The sequence below is a fragment of the Carcharodon carcharias genome, chromosome 10 (genome assembly GCF_017639515.1).
Source record: "Carcharodon carcharias isolate sCarCar2 chromosome 10, sCarCar2.pri, whole genome shotgun sequence".
Taxonomy (NCBI): domain Eukaryota; kingdom Metazoa; phylum Chordata; class Chondrichthyes; order Lamniformes; family Lamnidae; genus Carcharodon; species Carcharodon carcharias.
Window position 1 is genome coordinate 49,866,124 of NC_054476.1, and position 27,111 is coordinate 49,893,234.

The following is a 27,111-nucleotide window of genomic DNA, read 5'->3' on the forward strand; positions in this document are numbered from 1 at the left end:
TGTTGGAGGCATCTTGTGATATGTGCTGTTAGTTAGACAGTGAGATAATAAGATTTAAGGGTCAATGCGGAAACAGAGAACAAGGGTGAGTTAGATTCAAGTCAGGTACAGAACAAAAAAATGAAGGAAAGAGGTGGGATTAAGTTTTTAAATTAGGAAAGGTTTTTACATTTTGAAATATTTTAAAACTCTGAAGAATTTACTATATGCAGAAATGAGACTGAACAGATTAAATTATTCCCTTTCAACCAGAGAGATTGACTGCCTTTACTGAACTTGAAGTCTTAATTATGGGCCCAAACACACTGTGCTCTGTTTAATGGACAATAAATGAGCAAATCAAGTTCTTAAATATAATATAGAGGCTAATTGTAACAAATTGACCAACAAGTTCTGCATGTTTACAACCCACACCGTTTCTCTTGCTCCCTTAAGCTTGCTGACTGATTTGTGCATTAATAATGGCACACGTTGTGAATTCAGTTATTTTTCCATAAAGATTGAAAACATAAGAAATAGGAGTTGGCAATTTAGCCTCTTGAACCTGTTCCTCCATTCAATGGAATCATGGGTGATTCATGTATTAACTTCATATACCCACCTTTGCCCAATATCCCTTGATACCTAAACCGAAATCTATCAATCTCAGTTTTAAATTAAGAATTGGCGCAGTATCAAACACCATTTGTAAAAGGGAGTTCCGAGCTTCTTCCACTCTTTGCATGTAGAAGTGCTTCCTAACTTCACTCTTGAAAAGCCTGTCTCTAGTTTTTGGGCTATGTTCCGTAGTCCTAGAGCAGAAATTTGTGCTGAGCAGGTGGGCATGCGCCCAACCCGCTCGAGCATAAAATTATGTGTGATGACGTTGGGCGAGTGACCCGACATCATGGTGCACTCGCATGATATTTTAATGACAATTAACAGGCCTATAAAGGACATTAAAGTGATAATTGACTGGAATTTTTCGCTGCCCATCCAACCTTATGGTTGGTGGGCAGGTGAAAAGACCAAGCGGCCTTTGGCTTTATTTTTTAAGAAACCTCATCTACGGGCAGGATGAGCTTTCCAACAGAAATTAAAAATTAAATAAAAATTTTAAAATTTCATTCATAACATGTCCTTGCTCATGTGACAGAGTCACATGAGGGGACAAGTTTTTAACAGTGGTAAATTTTTAATTTTCATGTTTTTAAATCTTCAGCTCTCTGAATCAGCTCTGTGCCTCAGGGAGCTTTCACTGCATGCACAAACATCTGCACTCGCCCTCCTCCTGCCCCCACCCCGGAGGCAGAGTGCTGCAGCGCGCGTATCACGCTGGCTGGCCGTTAATTGCCCAGCCAATGTGAAATCGATGTCAGGGCCCAATCGCAGACGGCGGTCCTGGGCCCGCCCGCCGCATCTGCTGGCAAGGTAAAAACCCTGGCCCTCGATTCCCCAACTCATGAAAATAGTTTCTTTCTACCGTTTCAGCTCCCAGAAATTACTTGGAAATTTATCAAATCACTCCTTAATCTTTTAAATTACAGGGAATATACCCTGGTTCATATAATCTCTGCTTGTTATTTAACCCACGGAATCCCGGTATCATTCTAGTAAAACTACACGGCTGTTTCTCCAAGGTAATACATCCTTCCTAATATGTGCAAGAACGCACACACATAAACAAAAGATCTCGGATCATCACACAGAAGAGTCTGAAAGGATGCCCAATCTTCCACTTTTGATGTCATCATCAATATTCACGTTGGCAAAAGTGGCTGCGACAATTCAAAGGCGTGATGGCACTTTCTGCAATCACGTGACAGAAGAATAAAGGCCTTACTTCTCCACAATGGAGATGAAGAATTGGAAGATATTTCTGAGACACTTACACCTGAGCAAAATGATTACAACTCAGCAAAAAATGCACTAACGACCTATTTCACACCCAGGAAATATGTGATGGCCCGGATCTTCCGATCAGTAGCGATGCTGCATGCATTGTTGCTGCCTGCAGAGATCATTTTTTTGTACTTTCAGCTGAATCTTTTGATCCTGGCTGCAAAAACGAAGCCTTGGCACAGTGCAGAGGACATGGCCCCTTTTTAAAACATAGCTGCCATATTCAGGTAAGTTTTTAAAGGTATCAAGTCTTCTCAGCTCAGATAACTCTTAAAGGTCTTGAGTGGGTTAGTTTGTGGGTGTGCAGGTGAGTGGGTGTGAGAGTGGGTGGGTGAGTGGTTGAGTGAGTCAGTGAGTTAGTGGGTGTGCGGGTGAGTGAGTGAGTGGGTGTGTGGGTGAGTGAGTGGGTATGCAGGTGAGTGTGTACGTGAGTGAATGGATGGGTGTGGAGGAATAAAATACGTGTATAATTGTGAATGAAATAAAATACATGTATAATTGTGAATGAAATAAACTACATGTATAATTGGGAAAGGAAATTAAAATACATGTATAATGAAATTACTGTAGAATGTCCCCAAAAAGTCACGCGGCCAGCACATAAATTAGCAAATCAAAGGGCCAGTGCTATCTTTCCAGACTAAGGGGCTCCGGATGTCAGATACGGTTGCAAAATCCAAGAGAGAAAAACTATTGTGTGTGCATTGCCCAAGATATGTAGCCATTAACACTATCTATTTGCTAAACCATTGACATTGTCCTGTCTAATCGTTAAATCATTAACACTGATCGCTATCCTTTGACAAAAACAGAATTACCTGGAAAAACTCAGCAGGTCTGGCAGCATCAGCGGAGAAGAAAAGAGTTGACGTTTCGAGTCCTCATGACCCTTCAACAGAACTGCTATCCTTTGAAGCCATTTGAAACTATTGTAATTGCCCAAGTTTCTGTCACGAACCTTTTGCTATATCAATATGTGTAAAGAGGTGTTAGTCAGAGACTGATTCGCTCCGTTGTATGCGACTAGGCTCTCCGTGATATCACGATTTTAATAAAGACTTCCTAGACAAGCCTCCGGGGTCTGAGTGTTCACTCCGTTTTTCCGCAACAGATGGCGATGCAGGTGGGATCCGACTGAAGTCCTGTGGCCTCTTAAATTGGAGAGGTAATTGAAAACCTGGACCGTTGGATCTCTGAAAAAGAACCCTCGTGGAGAAAGGGAGAGACTCTCCTAAGTTGGGGAGAGTACGAACTGCATCCTAGCTGAAAAGGGGAGAGCAGTTAAATAGTGTCCCAGCTACCTCTTAAGTTGGAGAGGTGGCCTCTTAAGTTGGAGAGGTGAAAGGGGGACGAAAAACATCCTAGCTGAAAGGAGGAGTGCTTGAAAAAGGGTAGCTACCGACCAGACTCAAAAAACCCAATGAACTGGAGGACTTGTTAAGGAACTCTTAAACACCAGTGAGCGCATAGGGTAGGAAATGCGCCGCGCTGTTAATTGTGCTTACTTTTCAGAAAAATGGGAGGTTGCAACAATAGAGCGGGCTCTGCCACTTCCCCCGCTTCTCAAAGTACTAAGAACAAACTGAAACCGGCCAAACCAGGGCTTAAATCAGGAACTTTGAAGATGGATAAGAAAACACAAAAAAAGGTAGTAGTAGTATACTCAGGGGTTCGAGTCCCCTGGAGGTGAAAAGTAAGTAATTTCTGTGTTTTCTTTTGTGTCCATTACGGTCCTGAAATTATCCAATATGTTTCTGATTGGGTTAAATGGACTCAAAGTAAAGGAGAGAGCTTCCCACTAGCTGGAACTGTTAATTGGGACAGAATTGAGTGCTTATAATATGTTTTAAGGGAGGTAGATAGTCTGCTACTGAATTTTCTGTAACTAAAAAAAAATGAATTGATCTAAGTTACAAGAGCTGTTTGTGCTGAAGAAAGAGAGAGAGAGAGAAAGGGTACCCCTAGGGGGTTAATGAGCAATTGACAAGCAGCAGCAGAGAAAATGTGAGCTTTCGTCAGTTTGAAGGTCCCTATAGGTGGAGCCTTCAAGATCCCTTTATTCCCCCCACTGCTACTCGAAGATTCGTTTAGAGTTAAATTCAATATTATAGGAATATCGAAACATACCTTTATCTATGCTTGTGTGTAATGAAGCATTTGTATGTGAGCTTTAATGTGTTTTCTTCCCTGAATTATCTTTTGTGTGTGTAGTTGAGCACTTTAGAGTCGAAAGCCCCATATTAGATTAATGGAAAAGTTTATTCAAATATTCCAAAGTTTTGAGTATAAGGTTTGAGTTGAGATTTCTGGCAAAAATCGCAATTTGAAGGTAGTGTAAAGATAAAACAGGGCTTGCCCTGTGTTTTGAACCAACCCTTGTACCACCCCCCCTTGCAGACTAGTAGGGAATAACCCTCATCATCAGCTTCCAACTGTTTGGGATTAATACATAGGAGTTTGTAATCTCAAATTCTGATAAAAAGAAATTACCTGAAATTCAAAAGGATTCTAGGAAAACGAAAAGACATAAACACAAGGTCTAGATGGTTCCAATGGATAAAAAGCAGTTTCTTATGAAGAGATGAATTAAATATGAAAGGAAATCTGCTTTCCAAAGGCACTGGAATTTGAATTGGGGACAATCTTGAGATGTAAAGTGCAGTGTAATTTAACAGGTTACTTTTGAATCACTAGGATGCTACCTAAGATAAAGAATGTGTCGATAAACATACGGAAATTATAACTTGGATACAAATCATTACACATGAAAAAGAGTTTGTTTTAATTTTGAAAGTGTAAATTACAGTTCTTACAAAGTTTAAAAATTTCAGGTTTGGTCCTTGATAAAGTTCTCAAAAGGGAATTTTCACTTTAAAAGGTCTGACAACAATTGGCACTAATTCAAATGCTGCAAGCTTTTGTGTTTGTAAGTCTGTTCCCAAAATATGAAGCTAAGCTCAAGACCTTGGCAAAATTTGGCAGAAATCCAATTTTTGGCTGAGTTAATGAATCTGGGATTATTCTAAAAGGGTCAGACACAATTTAGTGGGTTACTTTTAAGATAATAAAATCTTTGAGAAGAAGAAAAGGAAGCAAAACATGTCAATACCTGATTTCTGTTTTAAAACTGTTATGAGAATACTTTATTGGATTGTAAAGTCTCTCCAGACAACCTGAACAAGATAAGATGGTAGCTGTTGCAAGTGTAAACTGGTATGAGGGAAGTAGGAGAATGAGTCAGGGAAAGAGGACATAATGTACAAACTGTTTTAAGGGAAATGAATTTGATAATCTGGCCATCAACTGAAGCATTGGAACTGCGCGGGGGAGATAAGCAAAGATATAGATTCCATTGAAATGGAATAGTTAATATGGCCTAAAGAGTAAGGAAACATTTTAAACAATCAAGACAATAGAGAAACTGAACTCAAGAGAACCTTAGGATGATCATGGTCAGAAAAAAAACCTTAGAGGTGAAACTATGAGGAATCTGTAGCTCAGGAATTGAAATATAAGGAGAAATAATACTTAACACCAATTTACCACAAGATGGATACAGGTAGAGAGAAAGCTGGAAGAAGGCTAAATAGATATATTACTGATTATATTAATGTGCCTGTGAGCTACAAAAACACCATGGGATTAACACCTTGATGACAGGCAGAGTTAAGCAGTTCCCAGAGAGAACCATCACTGGAAGTGAAAATACTGAGCCAGTGAAAGATAGGATAAGAAGGTGCATTGTAGAGTTGTTTAAGGAATTGAGGTCTGACACGAGACAGCAGGAGGAGGGAGTAAACTGGAAGGAGTGGGGGTGCCTACCCAAATGGATTCAGATCAGGGAACTAATTTCATAGGGAGAGTCACTAAAGAAGTGTGTAATCTTATGGAGATTAAACAGAAATTCCATACTCCTTACCACCCCCAGAGTCCAGGGATGGTGGAAAGGATGAACTGAACTTTAAAAAAAAATCAAGAGACGGAACAGCCCAATATTTTAATGCACCGTGGGCTACCCCAAGCAGGACCGCCAGGTTCACCCATTTGAAATGATAACAGGTAAGGGCCATGCAATTACTTGAAGGTATTATAGTAGGAGGTGTAGGGCCACAAAGAGGAAAAATACAGGACAATGAAACGGAATTAAGTAGGCAATTACATAAGTTGAGAGAGGAAGTTAGAGACTGACAGATGATTAAGGATATGGAAACAGGCAAACCCATAGAGCAACAATGGACCATACCAGGTAATTATGACAGGTGATACATGCGCACTTGTAGATATGAGAACGGCAAGTAAATGGAGGAATTACACACAGTTAAAGATACATGACAATTGACCAAGCGGTAACCGGGAGAACGGGAACTGATGTTAATGTCTCCACAGATCTATGATCCTGGTCATGGACCTATCAGTACTGGCAACAAAGTCGGGGATCATCACTGCTTATCCCGCACCACAGGAGGAACTTTGGTACAGCATGGAGAGTGCCGAATGCGACATGCAACAGGGAATGATAAATGTAACAGTAGGAGAACAGATGCTTTCAAATTGTAGTAAGGGTTTGCTTCAGATCGAGCATGGGAGGTCCGCCACTACCCAGCCACCTCCGACCTTTACTTTCACAGTCTGAGTAGAGATAATTTAAGCTCCCTCAAACTACACTGACTGATCCATCTTGTCCAACTATGCATTCAGGACCGACGAATGCTTTGGTACTGGTTAATCAGAAGTTTTGTATGGTAATGTACACCACGAGCTGGTACCCGTAGTCTTGAATGTATCTGGTGTAGTCCTGCCCCAATGGTACTCAATCCATACCCAAGCACTCTATACGGCTCTGACGTGCCAGTTGATGACTGAAGCAATTCAGTTCAGGGGCGAGATGCGATCAGGTTTGGGAGGGAACCACGTTAAGTGCAGCCAGATAAATGATGCCGCTACAATATTCAATATAGGGACATCATTGGTTAATCCAAAGCCTGGCTACCGTGCTCGAATGTCATGTGGGGACTATCAATAAATTAATTGAAATAGGGAAAAATATTTCAGACGAAGCGAGCAGGAATGATGTATGCAACACCAATGGATCTTGGGCACTGGAACAAGCCCGAGAAAATTTAAGACAGACTAAAGAAGGGACAGTCCCTTTATGGGTAACTAATGAGCATTTATTGAATCTCTCACAACACAGGAATCATGACTTGACCGGTTGCCAGCTCAGGGGTTTAACATGTATATGTTGAATGTATAGTGAATAGTAATATGCTAATAGGCATTGTATTAGTAATACCTGTCATACCTATGTCAATGACATAACCCGGGCAAGATGCCCACAGTGACTGCTGGTACGGGACCCCAGCCATGGGGCCCATTTGTACACCTACAAATGGACTTTATACAAATGCCTAAATATATGGAATATAATTATGTTTTAGTTCTAGTATGTTTGTTCTCGCGATGGGTGGAGGCATATCCCACTCGACGAAATGATGCTGTTGTTGTTGTAAAATTGTTGTTCATTTTACTGCTAAAGTGATAAAGGAACTGTTGAAGGCCTTACAATGCAACCATCACCTTTCCTGCCCATACCACCCCCAGTCTACTGGAGCGATGGAAAGACAAAATGGTATTCTGAAAAACAAACAAGCTAAATTATGTGAAGAAACCAGTTTGAAAGGGCCTGAAGCTCTACCCTTGGTGCTCATGACTATGTGCTCTCACCCTAACTGTCTCAAGAGCTTGCAAATACAGGTAGTAGAAGCTCAGAAAAAGCCCACCATTGAAGATTGCCATCAATACCAGCCCAGGGACCTAGTCCTAGTAAAGACATTCAGGAGAAAGAACTGTTCGGAACCTCGATGGGAAGGGCCTTTCCAAGTCCTGCTCACCACCCAAATGGCCGTAAAGGTTGAAGGACGCCCTTGTGGATCCATGCATCGCACGTCAAGCGGACGCTGACCTAGGACGGAAGTGCTTGTGCAAGATCTTTAACTGAGCCGTCAGAATGCTGACTCTGATTTGGATCCTGTCCTGCGTGGTCCTTGCGGGGACAGGGACTACCAATTCTGCAGTTCAACGAATGCAGGCCGTAGCCTTGCAAGTCAATCGGACTAAATGTTGGATTTGTACTCATTTTCCTCTATGCAAAACAGCAGCTGAATTGCATGAGAGGGTGGAAAGGACTCTACCTTATGCTGCTAACAACTCAAACAGCCCTGAAGATTAAAGGGAAGGAAGACTGGGTCCACGCCACTCGTTGTAAAAAACATTGTCCAGCAGTCCTATAATCATTGTTATCAGTGAACTAACTTGTATTATGTATTGGATACTGTCCTTTGTTATATTCCACGGGGTATACCTAAGGGACCCTCACCCAAACATTGTTTTGTCTCTATGTTGCACCTATGCTAGAGAGGTAGGACAGGGGTGCCTGTTGGATATGCGCCCAGATTCCCCAACATGGGGGAGAGACGGGTAATTGGCGTGCTGTTCCTCTAAATGACACTGAGTATGCTGACGTTCAAACTTTTAATATTGTAACACCGCAGCACAATATGTTTAGGGGTTGGTTCCGTTGCTCTCCACTTGCCAATGGGTGGAACTATACAGAACAGGGGATTAGAATTAGACCCCCACTAGAGCCGGTAAACACCACCTGTTGGTGTTCCATCCTTATATTCAGCACTTATGATCTGGGACGAAGCTCCTGTCATACTATAGTATCATACATCTTTGACCTATCTGTCCGAAAGCCAGCCGGTACTGAACATCCACCAGACTCTCTTAATGGTACATACTGGGTTTGTGGAGATAAAGCTTACCCCTGGTTGCCTGGGATGCCTCAACTATCCCTTTTCTCTAATGAGCCTGTAGGAAATTTGGAAAAGAATGAAAACACTCCCACCTGGAGTGGCTGTTGCTACCTAGCATACTTAAATCCCTATATTCGCCATATGGGTAAATCAGATATGCACCCACATCGGCGCCTACATCGCCGTGGCATCTCGGAATCTGAACGATTCTGGATGATTGCTTTGCCCCCTTATGGATAGGCTCGTAATTCACGTGAAATTATCAACCTGGCAGCTGTGCTTGAAAAAGTCGCTAATTCTACGGCCGATCTTCCCAGACTAAGGGGCTCCAGATGTCAGATACGGTTGCAAAATCCAAGAGAAAAAAAACTATTGTGCGTGCATTGCCCAAGATATGTAGCCATTAACACTATCTATTTGCTAAACCATTGACATTGTCCTGTCAATAACACTGATCACTATCCTTTGAAGCCATTTGAAACTATTGTAAGTGCCCAAGTTTCTGTCACGAACCTTTTGCTATATCCATGTGTGTAAAGAGGTGCTAGTCAGAGACTAGTTCGCTCCGTTGTATGCGACTAGGCTCTCCGTGATATCATGATTTTAATAAAGACTTCCTAGACAAGCCTCTAGGGTCTGAGTGTTCACTCCGTTTTTCCACAACAAAGTGTGTGCAGGTGAGCGGGTGCACGGGTGAGTGAGTGGTGGGATGGGAGTTTGTTGGGTCGTGGTGGGGTAGTCAGGTCTTGTTAGGGGAGGGAAGTTGGGGTGCAGTCAGGTCAGTTTGGCGGGTAGTTGGGTTTAGGCAGGGCGGTAGTCAGGTTGGGTTGGGGGATGCTAGTGGGTCGGTTGTAGTTGTGGAGTGAGTTATGCAGTTATTCACGGAGTTACACTAGAATTAAGTTACTTTAAGTATCCGGCCAAAGTTTCCGAGCTGAGATCAGTGTAAGAGATAGTCGCAGAGAGTTCCAGGCTATACAAATTAGCCCACTGGAAGTTTAAACTTCCCAGGCAATTACAGCCTACAATTCCAAAGGAGCCTGATGCACAACAGCAACTTAAGTTCAGTACATCACCACTCTTGATACCAGAAGATCCAGCCCTTTATTTATTTAAGTTGTAAGCTTAATAGTCTAATAGATAGAGGCACGGCAGGGTAGCACTTACTTGTGGAGTAAGCACCTGTTCCATGTGGGAACTCCAGGAAACTTCTCATGACAACTACATGTGCAAGTAATATTGTCAACTGGAACAGCTTGAGCTCCAGGTTTCATTGTTTGAGCAGCAGCTGATGAAACTGTGATATATTTGTGAGAATAAGTTTCACGGGCAGCATGTTTATCGATGAGATTACCCTGCAGCTTAAGCATATGCAAGCAGAGAGGCAATAGGTGACTGCCAGGCAGCCAAGTGCAGCAGTCCCCTGACTGTACCTTACTCTCTAACCAGTACTGCATTCTGAATACTGATAAAAGTGATAGTTTCTCTTGGGAGTGCAGCTACAGCCAAGTTCATGGCACCATGCTGGCTAAGCTGTACAGGACAGCATGAAGAAGACTGGGAAAACAATAGTCATAGGAGAGTTTATGATTAGGAGAACAAAAAGGTGTTTCCACAGCCACAGACGCTGCATATGATAGGTATCAGTTAGATAATACAATTGAGCACCAGACTGAATACAGGAAGTGCGGAGGGTAAATGAAAAAACAAATAAAAGCAAAGAGAGAAAATGAGAAAAGATGGGCAGCTAACATAGAAGGAAATCGGAAAGTCTTCCACTGGCATATAAATAATAAAATGGTAGTAAAAGGAGTTGGGCTGACTAGGGATCTAAAAGGAGATTTACTCATGGAGGCAGAGAGCATGGCTAAGGTAATATAAAAGCAAAACATTGCGGATGCTGGAGATCTGACATAAAACCAGAAAGTGCTGGAAAAACTCATCAGGTCCGGCAGCATCTGTGGAGAAAGAAACAGGGTTAATAATTCAAGTCCATTACGACTCTTCTTCAGAGCTGAAGAAGAGTACTAAATGAGTACTCTGCATCTGTCTTTACCAAGAAAGAAAACGGTCTCATAGTCATAGTGAAAGAGAGATAGTAGAGACAGTAGATGGGCTAGAAATTTATGAAAAGGAGGCATTAGATAGGCTGGTTGTACTTAAAGTTGATAATTCACCAGAACAGATGAGATGCTTTCAAGATATTAAGGAGAGTAAGGGTGGAAATTGCAGAGGTACTAGTCATAACTTTACAATCCTTCTTAGATGCAGGGGCGGTGCCAGAGGACCCGAGAATTGCAAATGTTACAAGCTTGTTCAGAAAGGATGCAAGAATATTCCAGCAATTACAGGCCAATCCGTTTAACCTTGCTTTTGAGAAAGCTATTAAAAGTGATAATTCATCAGAAAATTAACAGTCACTTGGTCAAATCCGGATTAACTAGGGAGAGCCAGCATGGAACTGATGAGGAAAAAATGTGTTTAACTAACCTGATTGAGTTTTTTTGATGAGGTATTAGAGAAGGCTGAAGAAGGTAATACAGCATTTGATAAGAGTATCACATAACAGATTTATCAGCAAAGTTGAAGCCCGTGGAATAAAAGGGAAAGTGGCATCCTGGATATGAAGTTGGGTCAGTGACAGGAAGCGGCAGTGGTGAACAGTTGTTTTTTGAACTGGAGGAAGGTATATAAAGGGGTTTTCCAGGGGTCAGGACCCCAGCTTTTCTTTATGCATATTAATGACCTAAACTTGGGTGTACAGAGCATGACACAAAACTTGGAAGCACTGCGAACTATGAGGAAGATGATGATAAATTTCAAGAGAACATTATCAAGCTGGTAGAAAGGGTGGAAGAGTGGCAGATGAAATTTAAAGCGGAGAAGTGTAAAGTGATTCATTCTGATAGAAAAAATGAGAAGTGGCAAATAACATAAAGGATATAATTTTAAAAAGAGTGCAGGAGCTCAGCAACCTGGGGGAATACATGCACAAATCATTGAAGGTGGCAGGATAGGTTGAGAGAGTGGTTAATAAAGCATATGGAATCCTGGGTTTTATAAATAGGGACATAAGAGTTCAAAAGCAAGGACATTATTGTAAAACTGAGTGAAATACCGTTTCAACCTCAACTGAAGTATTGTGTTCAGTTCAGGGGCCAGACTTTAGGAAGGATGCGAGAGTGTTAAACTTCACCTTGTTGATACATTTGTGTAATTAATAAACTTAAATTATCACATTGTACTATACATATGCTTAGTGATAAGAAGTCTTAATTTGTATGTATTACTGCAATAATTTGTGAATTTTGGGATGTGTTGTTAAGAGGTCTTAAAGCTAAAGATGCTCCAGAGCCTCCTTTTTAGATACAAATTATAGCTTAACAGTTCAAAGGGAAGCCAAAGCTGATTGGCTAGAAGAATGGTCTGAGGACCTCCTGTTAGGAATACAAATTAAGGTTAGATTGTTGTGGGGAAGCTAGAAGTGCTCTTCCCATTGGTCAAGAGTTGCAAATATTTAGTTAAAAGTTATTAAATTTTAGACACAGACGCACAAATTTGGGCTAAATGATGCGAGGTTACCTGCACAAAGGCTATAAAAATAGGGGTGCGTCACTGAGGACTTTGCAATTGCCAAGGGTCAGCATTTGTTACTTGACACTTGCTGGGGGACATTTGTCTGGAGAGAGAGTTAGGAATAGGGCATTTGCGTAGGACATTGCCAGTCAACGGGTATTTGTCACAGGTTGAAGACTGGTGTAAGAATCCAGTAAGGTGATCAGTAAATCGAATAGAGACAAAATTGCCAGGACTAAAGTCATCGGAGGGAAAGAGAGAGTGAGTGAGAAGGAGGGTGAGAGAGCAACAGAGGAAGAAAGTGAGAGAGGGGGAGGGAGAGAGAGCACTGAGCAGCAGGCAGCTGTGAAGGATGTAGATGAAGCAATTAAGGTAGACTGGAAACTTCAGCAGTTAAGGTAGACCGAGAAGTTGAAAATGATTCATTAGAGTTGAAGTATTAAAGCTGCAAAGGGATTTGTATGTATGTTACAGTTAAGTTAGCTAAGCTAAAATCACAAAGGATGTGACAGTCAAGCAAGAATTTTCTTACTCTGGACTTTAGTAGAGTCCAAATCCCTGGAGGGTTCAAAAAAACTTATGAGAATGATTCCAGGGATGAAAAACTTCAGTTCTGTGGATAAATAGCAGAATCTGGGCCTATTCTCCTTGGAGAGGAGAAGGTTACAAGGAGATTTGATAGAGGCGTTCAAAATCATGAGGGTCAGCACAAAGTGGATAAAGAGAAACTGTTCGCATTGGCAGAAAGATCATGAACCAGAAGACACTTAATTAAAGTGAATGGCGAAAGAACCAAAGGCGATAGGAGGGTAAACTCTTTTTAAGCAGTGAATGGTTAGGGTCTGGAATGGACTGCCTGAGTGTATGATGGAGGCAGATTCAATTGTGGCTTTAGAAGAGAATTGGATAAAACTCTCAGTTCCTCTGATTTTGGGGTAAAACATTGTCTTCTGTTAAAGCAACACGTTGGGATAGCACCATATTCCTAACTGTGATGTACTTACAGTTTGCTCTGTTTTTATGTCTTCTTTGAGACTGACTTTTACTCGATCCCAGACTGGTTTCCACCATTCAGCACTTTGGCTCAATTCATTCTCTAGTCTTTCAATCTCCTGTAAATACAATATCCCAGTCAAATTCCTGATTACAGGGAGCTTAATTAAGGAAGAAAAATTGATACCAAGTTGATCTTCCAAGTATGGAAAGCTCATTTGCAGTAATCAAAATGCTGTTAAGGAGTTAGATTTTGCTCATACTAGCCTGAATTTAAGACATCATAATCTAATTCACACATTTACACCATTAGTTCTGATACAATAAAAAGCCAGTCTTTTTTCCCCCAAAGACTATTTAACTCTTGGAAATATTAATAATCTGGCAGATATATAGTCAAACACTGGGTATTCAAATACTAGTACAGTAGGCTATTTCATTCATTGAGCCTGTTCTACCATTGAATCAGACCATGATTGATCAGTATCTCAATTCCATTTACCTGCCTTTGATCCATAACCTCTGATACCAGTCCCGGAGAACAATCGATCTCCCAAAAATTTCAAAGACTCAATATCTGCAGCGTTTTGTAGGAGTGAATTCCAGATTCCCATTTCCCCTTCTGTGGAAAAGTGCTTCCTGAAATCACTCCTGAATGGCTTAGCTCTAATTTCAAGATTTAGCCCCCTTGTTCTCGATTCCCTCACCAAAGGAAATAATTTATTTGCATCAACTCTATCAAATCCTTTTGTCATTTTATCGCCTTTCAATCTTCTAAACTCAAAGGAATCAAGTTCATATAACTTGCCCACGTATCATTTTGTTCTAGATCATTCTGGTGAATTTGCACTGCATTCCTGCCAAGACCAATAAAGAATCAAGAACCAAATGGTATACTGATGGAGTTTAAGCAAGAGTCTGTACAAGTGAATCATCACTTCCTTTTTTTTATTCTAGTTCTTTTAAGATAAAGGCAAATACTCCATGAACCTTTTGATTACCTTCTGTACCTGCCTGCTAGCTTTAAGTGATTTGGGTATTTGGATAGCCAAAATTCTCTTCCTCCATAGTTCCTAGTTTTTCTACTATGGATGACCACAATTTCTCCACAAGGTACTTCACTTGCCATAGTTTTTCCCACTCATTTATCTATGTCTCTTTGCAACTTGCTGCTTCTATCTGCATCTGTGTGCAACTAAGTTATCATGCCTTCTAACTTATACACATAATAACTTAAAATAAACTATTGAGAATGGCATTCATTTTAAAGACATATATCCAGGAAAAATTATTTCTCTGTAATGTTGTTTTAGCTTTTTTGTGCATTCAGCTAGTTACTGATCCACATAAGAGTGACATCTACATAGAATCTTTAAAACATGTTTGAAAAGGGAACATCCCAGTCACAAGTGCTAACGTAATTAGTTTTCCACACTTATGGTAATATCACCATTGAGTCAAACCTGATAGGTCATCAGCAAATGCATTTTTCAAATAAAACTCTGCTACCCTTACAGCGATTAATTGCTCTGTTATTCTTATTTAGTACCACGAGAAGAAAGTAATTAGTATTTAGGCTCTTTTTGTTTCTACCTCAAGGAGTTTGGTAATGGCGTCCGGCTGTACTTTGCTGACATTGTCATAACAGGGCCACACTATTTTTCTGTGGGTTTGTGGAACTGAACCATCAGTCTGCTCTAGGTCCTCAGTAGCACCTGGTTTTACAGTCACCATGTCCCACTCATACGAAGGACCACTGGAAAGTGTCTCTCCTGTGTAGTAATCCCACTTCTTCAGAGCAGAAACGTTTATGCAGGGCCTTAGTACATGTTTCTACAAAGAAGAATTTACTGTATTATTTAAAAGGAACTAGAAATGAAAACACAAAATGTGTGCATTCAGATTTCATACTGATGAAAATAATTACAAAATAATTGATCAAATGTACAATTATATAAATAACATACCTCCCCTTCTTCAGGATTATACAGATAGCTGAAGAAAACAGGTCCTTTCTTGTGAATTCTGTCAATACATTCCCAAATACAGATTCCTTTTTTTGCCTGTTTGTCAACCTTGTCCTCAAATAAAATTCCTAGTGAAAGGGATCAGTATCCACATTACTTTTAACTCAAATAATGATTCTTACAGAAATAAAACAATCCAGGAGATACTATATGAACACAAATCTTCATAACAAAGCTCAGAATATTCTTAATCCAATGTTTAAATTCACAGCAATGACTAGGGGTAGTTTAAATTCTCCTTTCCTTCCTTGGGATTGGTTTTATTCATTTAGGACCCAGAAAGATTTGAATTCAGGCAACACCAAATCAATAATCAGATGAGTGGGCTACAAATTTTGTGAATCATTGATGAGTATGTATAGGAATCCTCCATTTCCAAACAATTATGCTTAATCAAAATGTAGCATCAGAGGAAACCACTAAAGAGTATTTCTACTAATGGAAAATAAGGGGGTCTCAATGAGCTGTTTTTATTTACGAGGATAGTAGGATTGCGTCATCACAGTTAAAAAAAGACACAGAATGGTGCAGTACAGGAGGTTGTCATTTGGCCCATCAAGTCTACACCAGCTCTTTCAAAGAGCAATCCAGTTAGGCCCACTCTTCCCATATTCCTGCAATTTTTTCTCCTTCAAGTATTTATTTATCCAATAATATTACATCCACTACTTTTGTTACTCTGAGTTAGGGAAGTAAGAGAGGGAAGTAAGGCAGGAAAGCTTGTCACATTTCCACTTCACTGGTCATGGTGCAGCTTAATTGCAAACACATTGATTTAAATTCGCTTTCAGTTAAAAAGTACGGCAGGTGTTAGAAATATAATATTATGACTAGCAATATATCCATCCATCCATTTTCACACCACTTCTCCTGGTGAAAGTCGTGTGGCAGTAAGCTGAGCAGGGCCGACCAGGCTTCCCTTTCCTCAGCCACAGATTACAGCTCCTCCTGGGGGATTCCCAGTTGTTACCAGGCCAGCTGAGAGATGTAATCCCTCCAGCGGGTACTGAGTTGGCTTCGAGGTCTCTGCCTAGTGGGCTGTGCCCGGTACAGCTCCAGCGGGAGCCTACCAGGGGGCATCCTTATCAGATGCCTGAACCACCTTAACTGGCCCCTCTCAATCCGCAGGAGCAGCAACTCTGCTGAACTCCTCACCCTGTCTCATCGAGTACACCCAGAAACCCTGCAGAGAAACCTCGTTTCCGCTGCTTGTATCCGCAATCTTATCCTTTCGGTCATCATAGGTGAGGATGGGGGCATAGATCGACCGGTAAACTGAGAGCTTCATCCTAAAACCCAACTCCTGCTTCACCACCACTATATTATTGCAATATAATATTGTAACTATCATTCAAAAGCTCCTTATTGAGCTATCCAGTCTTACATGTCAAAAACATGTATTGCATGTTATGGGTGACAGTAATTTCTGTGCCATTTCTTGGACTGGCAATGTACAAGAATGGCTGGGATTTCACAGTCAATGGCAAGAGCACCAGCTCGAAGAAAGCTGTTCACAAAGATCTAGTGATCTCCATGGTGTAGATTTTCCCTTTCCTAATGCCCGTTTGAATCTGATGTCAAGTCAAGGTGATCTCCAGGCATCCACAACAGTGATGTCATCAAGAGGGTAAGTAGCGAATCATATTAAGTATTCTCACAGAGAGCAAATCAAGAAGTAAATGCACTAAATGTTTCACTTTTAATTAAAAATTTTACCAAACGAAGTAAATCATTGGGGCATGCACATTGGATTAAGGTACAGGCTGAAATATCATAAACTTAAAAAAATTAAAACTGTAAATTATAATGGAGAAATTAACATTCCACAAATATAAAATTAGCTCGAGAGGCATGGGGGCTGTTAAGGATTAATTATGAACTTAATGCTCTGCTAAAAACCGAGCTAGACCTGATTCAACAAGGTACAACATTTTCAAAGGTTTTTACAGCAAGCTAAATAGTGTAAAAGAGCAAGTTTTCATGAGTTCAATTATTTCTTTTTGATTAAAATCCAGAGTTGGGCAAGAACTTCAACAGCTCATCCAATGGGTAAGCACAGAATCACTGACAGAAATCTCTGGATTTTCATGTTTAAAAGTGCATGTGTGGACTCAAGAAATTGCTGTCAGTTTCAGAGGAGTAATGATTGTGAATGCTGACAGATTTTGCTGTCATTATCACTGCAAAATATGGGCCATAATTCATCAAAATCGATCACCAAAATCGAAATGTCTTATTTTAGAAATAGTTTATGATCAGCAATATAACTTGATAACAATTCAGTACATAGAACACTCTGGATATGCATCAATCATATCCTCATGACATCCCAAAGTGCTTTACAATGAATTACTATTGAAGCACAGGCACCCTTGTTACATAAGCAAACACAACAGCCAATATACACGGAACAAGATTCTACACACAGTAAATAAATGAATGATCAGATAATCTGATTTTAGTGATTTTTGTTATGGACGGATGTTGGCAAGATTGTTTTCATCTGCCTGAGCAGACAGGTGATTTGACATCCCATCCAAAAATGCAGCATTCTCTCAATACTGTACTTTTAATGCTAGATTGTGTATTCAGGCCTTCTGACTCGAGGAAAAAAGTGCTGCCACCTGAGCCAAGCTAACAATGATATTTTTACTAATATATTTAATCTGTTCATTAAAATTACAAAGTCTGGAATAGTGGCCTATTTTACAAAAGTGTCACTCCATTTGTGATACTCTTTTCATATTATAGTTGCCTAGGTAGTTACTGAATGTGTTCCTTAAGCCCAACCATGGATGGACCATCTTAAAGGGTTGAGCATAATTGGAGTTTAGCAAATATATTTTGTAGTTGAAGCCGTTGAAGAAACAATTAAAGATTACTCTGTGAGACTACTAGGTCAGAAAAAGGGTAAGGGAAAATGGTTCAGGGGAGCTCAACTAGGTTTGCCAAAGATTAGGAAAAATCCACTGATCAAAATAATTTCCATCAACATTAGCTGCCTTAATGCTTGCAAAACCAAGCATGCAAGAAGAGACCTGGCTAGTTACTCGGTGGCACAGCTGGTAGACAGAGCCATCCTGAGGATGTGATAAAATTATATAAAAATGTAAGTTCTTTCTTTCCCAATAATTTATGAATAATGTATTACTGTACCTATTCATGCAAAAAAAATCTAAGCTACAAATTAGGGAACAATAAAGTCCATTTCATACACTTAACATAATTCAGAGCTCTTAGAAAGAACTTTGGAAAGCTAACACAAATATTTTGACTTGGTTCTGCTTCTGCTTTAGTTGCGTCGGCATCACAGATTTATATCCATGTTCCGCCAACATTTATATGGTTAAAACATACCATGTTCTAGTCTTTCATAATCAGTATCAAGCAGGAAGGTTTTGTAGCGATTGGACACATAATGGTAGGCTAAGAACTTCAGATAATACTGGTTGAACTCAAACTCCATTGGATACTGGTGATGAATCTATGGAAAAAATATAATTCAAGAAGCATAATGTGGACCAAAAAATGCAGAAACCAATAATCTGAACTAGAAATAGAAAGTGATGGAAATGCACAATAGGTGTGACAGAATCTGAAGAAAATGATAGGCTAACATTCCAGGTAGTTATCTTTTTAAACTAGAATTGACAAGATTCTCTTCTTATATGTTAACACAGGTTAATGCTTCAAGATAACACACAAGCTCAGTGGTGCTCTATTTCTGGGGCATTGCAGCATTTCAGTTCAAATCACCATTCAATCAGGGAAGCTAATTTGTCTGTGCGATAATGTTCACCAGGAACAACTCCCACCAAGATGGCATAAAAACACCCCAAAGAACCTAACACAATTAGAAAAAAATCAGCACAATTTCAGAACATAAATATGATAAACCAGTTTGGCAATGTTTTTGAACCCTTTGCTGCATTAGCACACCTGTGGGCTAAAGTGGCTTTAATTCTATTTTTTTCAAATGCAACCACCCACACACTGCTAAGTTTAGTTTTGATCTAGCTTTAATTTGTACATGTACAGTGATAAACTTTAATGTGGCTTTCAAGTGTTTAATGTATTTCTGCACCTTCATTTTTTTACACAAAATGTATCTGTAAAAAAAAAAATCAAGTTTCCTTTACCTGGTGTACACAGTCCAAAAACTGCAGGAAGACTGGAGCAAAGCCACTTCCCTGACTATTGGGAGTTAGATTACTACGTTGGCTGAACTTGTGGCCAAAGGACAACCATTCCTTTTCGATCAGTGTTTTAAAACCATCGAGTGTTCTGTAGAATGGATCACACAACAACTGCACCAAAGAAACCACCTTGAAAAAGAAGAAGAAAAGATACTTGAAGGGACAGGCAAAGTATCCATAAAGCTTTATACGCTGATGAACTGGTAAATTATAAGATTGCATCACCTCAGATGTAATGGAAAACTAAAGCTAGAGAGAAACATCTCCACCTTTTGAATCACCTAGTGCTGTGTTATCTTATAAAGACATTAAATTCAACCTGAAACATAAGTGTTTAAAAACAGATTATTTGGTTACATAAGTTATTATAATTAAAAGCGGTCCACTTTCAAACCATATTTTCTGGTAGGTTTTGGTAAAATCCAAAATATATGATTTATTTCAGTGTTTTCCTATTACTTTTAAAGGCAAGCATTTGCATTCAAGGTATGCTGTAAATTGTTCATATTATTTAACAAAGTGCTTAGTCATACAAAAATAGAAAGCTCCCATCATTTTAGCTCTTAGCTTTTGCTGTCTTTGCCCTAAGATCTGGAATTTCCCCTAACCTCTCTACCTCTCACTCCTCCTCTATGATGGTCCTTAAACCCTACTTTTTTTAATCAAGCTTTAGGTCATCTGTCCTGTTATCACCTTCTGTGTCTTAGTGTATTATTGATATCATTCTTGCTAAGCATCAAGAGACATTTTACTATGTTAAATGGGCAATATAATTTAACATGTTTTATTCCCCATAAACAATTTCTAAATGTGAGAGTTGTTGCTGGTCAAAGAAGTTGGCCTGAAAGGAAGAGTAATAAGTAGAGGTGGAATTCCAGAGTTTAAAGCCTAGGCAGCTGAAGGCACATCTGGCAACGGTGTAACAATTGGAACTGAGGGTGTGCAAGAGGCCAGAATTGGAGGAATACAAGTTTCCTGGAGGGTTGTAAGACAGGGTGAGGTTACAGATTTTAAAATTGAGGCATTAGTGGATTGGGAGCCAACTCAGATCAGTGAGCATAGTGATGGATGAGCAGGATTTCGTGCCAATTAGAATATGGACAGTAGAGTTTTGGAAGAGTTTATCTTTATGTCGAATGGGAGATGGATGACTGGCCACAAAAGCATTGGAATAGTCAGATCTAGAGATAACAAAGACAAAGATGAGGGCTTCAGAAGCAGATCAGCTGAGGCAAAGTTAGATGCTGTGGGGCGAGATGGAAGTAGGTGGTCTAAGTGCAGAAGGTAATTTGCTCAGAAGCTCAGCTCAAGTTAAATATGTCACTGAAGTTGTGACTGATCTGGTTCAGGTTTGGACAACTGCCAGGGAGAGAAATACGGATGGCTTGGGAAAGAGCTTGTGGTGGGGATAGAAGACAATAGCTTTCTCAGTAATTAGCTGGAGGAAAATTTCTGTTCATCCAGTGCTGGATGTCAGACAAGTAGTATGACAAATTAGAGACAACATAAGGATTGAGCAAGGTTGTGCTGAGGTAGAGCTGAGTGAAATCTGATGTGTTTTTAGATGCTGCTGCTGAGTGGCAGCATGTAGATTAGAAATAGGAAGGGGCCAAGTAAATATTGTTGGGGGACTCCAGAAGTAATAATGAGGGAGAGGGAAGGGAAGCTATTACAAATAAATTTGCTGGCTATGACTGGATTGATAAGAATGGAACAGTGAAGACAGTACCATCCAGCTGGACGATGCTGTGATTAACTTCGCAAAGGTGGCAGACAGGTTGAAAATGATGAGAAGGGGCAGTTTATTATAGGCACATAGGAAGTAATTTCTGACTTGGATAAAGGCTATTTCAGTGCTGTTGTGGGAGTGGAAGTATGATTTGAGGGACTCAAACATGGTGTTGTGGGGAAACTGAGCACAGATTTGTGAGGCAACAACATATTCAAGTTTTTTGGAGGAGAAAGGGAGGTTGAAGATGGATGGTGGTTTGCAAGGACAGAGGAGTCAAAGGTGGGTGCTTAGGGTGAAGGGTGATGATGGGCAGATTTGAAGGGGAAGGGACAGTATCTGGGGAGAAGAAAAAGTTAACAATTAAGATAGGGGTCAAGAAGGGAAATTGAGTGGTCAGCAGCTTGGTGGGAGCAGGAGGTGATCTCATGGACAAGCTGATCTCATGGACCAGGGTGAGAGAGAAAAGGTCTTAATGGGAACATAAGAATTAAAGGCGGAGTCTAAGTTGTGATTGACTAGATCTATAGGCCAGAATTTTTCCGTCGGTGAGTTGGGGGTGGGGCCCACTTGCCGACGCGAAAATGACGCAGGATGATGTCGGGAAGAACCCCCGACGTCATCTCGCCCCATTTAAATATTCAGGAAGGACAGTGAAATCAGCCAATTGAGGCCATTGACAGGATAATTAACCCAATTAAAGGACCTGCCCGTCCAACCTTAAGGCTGGTGGGCAGGCCAGGAGCCCCAGCGGGCTTCTGAAAAAACATGAAACCTCATCCACTGGCAGGTTGAGGTTTCATGTCTGTTTTTAAAACTTTAATAAACTTTATGTAATATTTATTAACATGTCCCATCTTGTGTGACATTGTCACATGAGGGGGACATGTTCATAATTTTTTTATTTTGCTATTTTTTAGGTTTATTAAACTTTCAGCGCTCTCCCTGAGACATCACTAGTCTCAGGGAGCAGTGCACTCTTTCGCGTGGATGTGCGAAAGAGCGCACTTTGACAGTTGGGGAATTCCTCCCCCCCCCCACACAGGAAGCGTATAGCCCTTCCTGTCGGGCAGCCCGCCGACTCAAAATGGCGGCAGAGCCTGTTTTGACAGTGGAGTTTGGCTGCTCGCTTGCTTGCCGGTGGGACCCGCCTGCCCATCAAGGGCTAAATTCTGTCCATAGTTGCAGAATTTTGGTGGTGATTGGAAAGCCAAAGGCTAGACATTGGGAATTTGAAAATGCAGTTACAAGAGACTTGGAGTACTTCCAGATCTGCCTCAATATACGTTAGTTAACTCAGTACAGAGCAACAATTGAACGTGAGAATTCCCTGGTTCATACAGCTAGCTACTCATTGGTTAAACATATTAACGATCAGAACAGTAGCTAGAAAACTGGCTATGTAACAAAGTCAAACAGTGTTGTGAAGATAAATGCATGCTGATATGAACACAAAGGCTCAAGATTCTGATAAGATTCTAATTTATCAAGTTAAAATTACAGTTAGTGAGGTGATAAATTACATTCAAGTACAGTGTTTACGGATGGTATTAAGCACCAGGATTACTCTTTAAATCAAGGAATTAAGTCAATATTAAGTCAATTTGGGTGAAAGAACTAAAATTAGTTTAAGATGCAGAGGTTATTTCTTTGTTTTGTGAATGAAACCTTAGGACTGCACTAAGTGTGGTTATGTCAAAAGGAATCAAGCATCTGAGGAAAAATAAACACTAAGAAAGTTTATTTTATTGTATACACATGCCTAGTGTATCTCCTCAAATAAGTGGTATGAAATTGCTAAATATTAGGCATATACTTAAAAATAAGTTTTGCTTTTGAAGATTTTATGCAGTTGAAATTTTTTTTTTAAATTGATTTGTTCAAAGGATGTGGGTATTGCTGGCAAGGCAACATTTATTGCCTATCCCGAAATGTCCTTGAGAAGGTGGTGGTGAGCTGCCTTCTTCAACCGCTGCACTCCATGTGGTGTTGATACACCCACGGCGCCATTGGGAAGGAAGTTCCAGGATTTTGACCCAGCGACAGTAAAGAAGCAGCGATATAGTTCCAAATCAGGATGGTATGTGACTTGGAGGGAAACTTGCATGTGGTGCTGTTTGCACGCATCTGCTGCCCATGTCCTTCTGCGTGGTAGAGGTCACGGGTTTGGAAGGTACCACAGAAGGAGGCTTGGTGAATTGCTACAGTGCATTTTGTAGATAACAATCTGCTGCCACTGTGCGTCAATGGTGGAGGGAGTGAATATTTAAGGTGATGGATGGGGTTCAATTAAGCAGGCTGCTTTGTCCTACAAACATACGAACTAGGAACAGCTGATGATGTCGACCTTCTTGAGTGTTTTGGGGGCTGTACTCATCCAGGCAAGTGGAAAGTATTCCATCACACCCCTGACTTGTGCCTTGTAGATAGTGGACAGGATTTGGGGAGTCAGGAGGTGAGTTACTCACAGCAGAATTCCCATCCTCTGACCTTTTCTTGTAGCCACAGTATTTATATAGCTGGTCCAGTTCAGTTTCTGGTCAATAGTAACCCCCAGGATGTTGATAGTGGGGGATTCAGCAGTGGTAATGTCATTGAATGTTAAGGAGAGATGGTTAGATTATCTCTTGTTGCAGATGGTAATTGCCTGGCACTTGTGTGGTGTCATGAAGCTATAATGTATATAATGTTATTGGAAGTTTTTTTTTTAAATAGAGGTTTAGGCTATGGGTGTGTCTGTGTGTGTCTTAATTAGATTAAAGCCAGCTAGACTGGGTGCTTTGATGTACAGTAGTTTTGAGATGTAAACGGAGGTAGAGGTACATTTGCATTTTGTCGAATACAGTATTTAAGACTGGGAGTGAAATCTTGCACCTAGCTGGGAGACACCAAGCAATATGTTCATATTACTGATAAAATTGGTACTATGAAAGGGGTTTTATTGTTAGGAGAGGTGGAGTTCAAAGGGCTGGTGATACAATGAAAATTTACATTCAAAGAGACGTGCTGGGTATAACCTGAGGGGAGTTTGTGTGTGCAAGGCAGAGAAATGTAACATGAAAGCAGCTGTAAGCCTACAACTGTCTGCAAAGGAGCCAAATTGAAAGGAACCTCATTTTGAATTTGTAAGGTGAAAAATGCTTTGCCTGGTGTCTTGTTAAATCTATTGGTTATTGTTGCCTTAGTGGAGAATAATTTGGAAATTTGTTAAAAGTTATGATAGTAGTAATTTCTAGCCATGTTTATATGTTTAATTTGTGGTAAATTAATAAATATCTCATTTAGTTTGATATAAAAACCTCTCGAGAACTGGTGGTCTTATTCCTGAATTTAGAGCTGCATCTCAAACATATCAAGGTTATGACAAGTTGTTTAAAGTTTCCCTCTGGGATTTTAAATAACAGCCTTTAGCAACTGCTGTGCCATTATATGTGGCATGAATGTTACTCGCCACTTAGCAAACTTAGTGAGAAAAATAATCTTCAATGAATACAATGATAATACATGAAGCATTTGTAGTCATTGCTGACTAAACTGTGAACAGAAGGGATGCAATAAGCCTCACAAACCATCCCAAATTTCCACATTAGATTAAGAATTTTTGGGATGCTTATCAGTATGTGTAAAAAAAAACTACGGAGCAAGCGTATAATAAGTTTAGAGTTGATAATCTTCGGTAAAGTTATTACATGTACTACTGCAAGACAAATAAACTCATCACACGCTATAACCTCTCTAGTTTGGGAATCAGAAGTCTGGAAATACTAGTTGCTCAGAATTTTTTTGAGCAGATCCACTGGCTCGCCATTAGATTGCTCTGCAACAAATTCAGAAGGCTCAACTGAAGTGGCGACTGTGTTGCGTGGGAAGACGCAGCGCAAGGTTACATACTCACTCGATGTCTCTATCTCTGTCTCTCATTCTGTTTCTCCAGACCCCTCTCGTCACTTTATTTCTCATGGGGCAGGATTTTCCTGTTGGTGAGCAAGGGGCGGGGCCCAATTGCCGACACGTAAAATGATGCGCAGTGACGTCGGGTGGAACTCCCAATGTCACCGTGCCCCATTTAAATTTTCAGGTAGGCGGGGGCTCAGCAAAATCAGCTGTGACACCTGTCAATGGCCAATTGAGGCCATTGACAGAGTAATTAAACTAATTAATGCACCTGCCCATCCAACCTTAAGGTTGGCAAGCAGGCCAGGAGCCCTGGTGGGAATTAGAAAAAGCATAAACCTCATCCGCGGGCGGGATGAGGTTTCATGTAGGTTTTTAAAAATTTAATTAAAGTTTTAAAAAAAATTATGGACATGTCCCAGCTCATTTGACAGTGTCACATGAGGGGGCATGTCAGGGAATTTTGTTTTCTATTTTTAATACTTTTGACAGTAGAGCCAATCTCCCTGAGGCAGCACTTAGCCTCAGGGAGATGAGTGTGTTCTTTCCTGCGCCCATGTAAAAAGGCGCCGATTGGAGACGAGCCTGTGTGCGCCCACACTTCAACTTCGCCCCCGACGGAGGGAAAATCCTGCCCCAGATTTCTCTCCCTCACTATCTTTCCCTCTAAGTGTTTTTCTCTCTCTCCCCACTCTTGCAGCAGTGCTTTTGAGCAGACCCAAACATTCCCAGGATACGGTTCTTTTTTAACCTTCAAAATGGCATCTAAGTGCAGCAAAACATAGGCTTGTTGTGCTTACAATATCTGAAAAGGTGGGAATCGTACAGAAAATAGATGAAGGTTCTTCAGTGAAAAATTTGTGTGAGGCATATGGTGAGGGTGCTCAACAGTTTATAACATTAAGAAGCAGCGTGAAAACACGGGAGATACAGTATTCGGATAAGTAAAACAACTTTTATTATTACTTTAGAATGTTTCATCACTTTTTTTATTTCAGGTGAATATTTATATGTATGGTGGTTTCCGATTCACACTCTTGTGATTAGGCATCCTAACGTCATTCCAAAATCCAGAAAATTCCAAAATCCAGAAATTATTTGGCCCCAAGCATTCTGGACTGGAGAGGTAATAGTGTATCTGTTTTGTTAGCAATGTATCCCAGCTTATAAGGGCTGTAGATAATCAAAAGAGCAGGATTGTAGCTAATAATAAAGATACACAAATTCATGGATTTTAAAAATTCCATGAAATGTGGGTGACTTTTGGAATATATAAAATGAAAGAATAACTGTTAATGCTAGCACTCATGAAATCAATTATCTAATAGAAAGCACACTAATATTTGTTGTAAAAATTGCAGAGAGAATTTAAGTACAGGGTGCACTGAACAGCTGTATACACTTATAAATCCTCTTTCCATTGACTAGAGTTATAATTGCTGACGGAAATTTTATTCAAGACAATTATTTTGATGTAAACTGAACTCATGTAATAAACTTATTTTAAAGGGCTGTTTTACATTGTATTGACTCAGTTTACTATAAAACAATATAAAAAGTGGTCATTCTAAAACATAAAAACCCTCTTCATTTTAATTTAGACTCTGGGGTATTCTTAAATCCACTAAAATGAAACATAAAGGGCTAAAACAAGTGTCTAAAATTATTTCACTTTTTCCAACTCTAAAATAAAATGCAAATGTTAATTTAAAAACATTAACTAATTCAATGGTGTTGGTAGCATTATTATGGTATAACAGATTTTGAAAATACCATTGCACAAGTAATGAACGCCTTGTTATATTTCAGTTACTTTCTTCTATTTTTATAATTGTAAATATTTGCAATATCAGGTCTCACTCACTTACTTTTCCAGAACAGCTTCATCCAATTCAGGATTGCTGGAACTCAGAGCCTATCCTGACAGGCAATAGGCACTTGGCGGGTTTCACTCAGGGCAGGACGCTAGTCCATCACAGAGCACGCACGCACACTAGGGG

The 27,111-nt window shown here is 40.2% G+C and overlaps 1 protein-coding gene across 1 annotated transcript in view; it reads right to left on the reverse strand.

The window, feature by feature from the left end:
- Window positions 1-27,111, reverse strand: part of sbf2 (SET binding factor 2) — a 665,078-nt gene that overhangs the window by 10,025 nt on the left and 627,942 nt on the right. The window contains exons 34-38 of the mRNA XM_041196757.1: window positions 19,432-19,617; window positions 18,650-18,776; window positions 15,233-15,360; window positions 14,859-15,098; window positions 13,277-13,384 (exon numbers count right to left, since the gene is read on the reverse strand). Coding sequence (XP_041052691.1) covers window positions 13,277-13,384; window positions 14,859-15,098; window positions 15,233-15,360; window positions 18,650-18,776; window positions 19,432-19,617 — 789 coding nt within the window. The remainder of the gene's footprint in view (window positions 1-13,276; window positions 13,385-14,858; window positions 15,099-15,232; window positions 15,361-18,649; window positions 18,777-19,431; window positions 19,618-27,111) is intronic.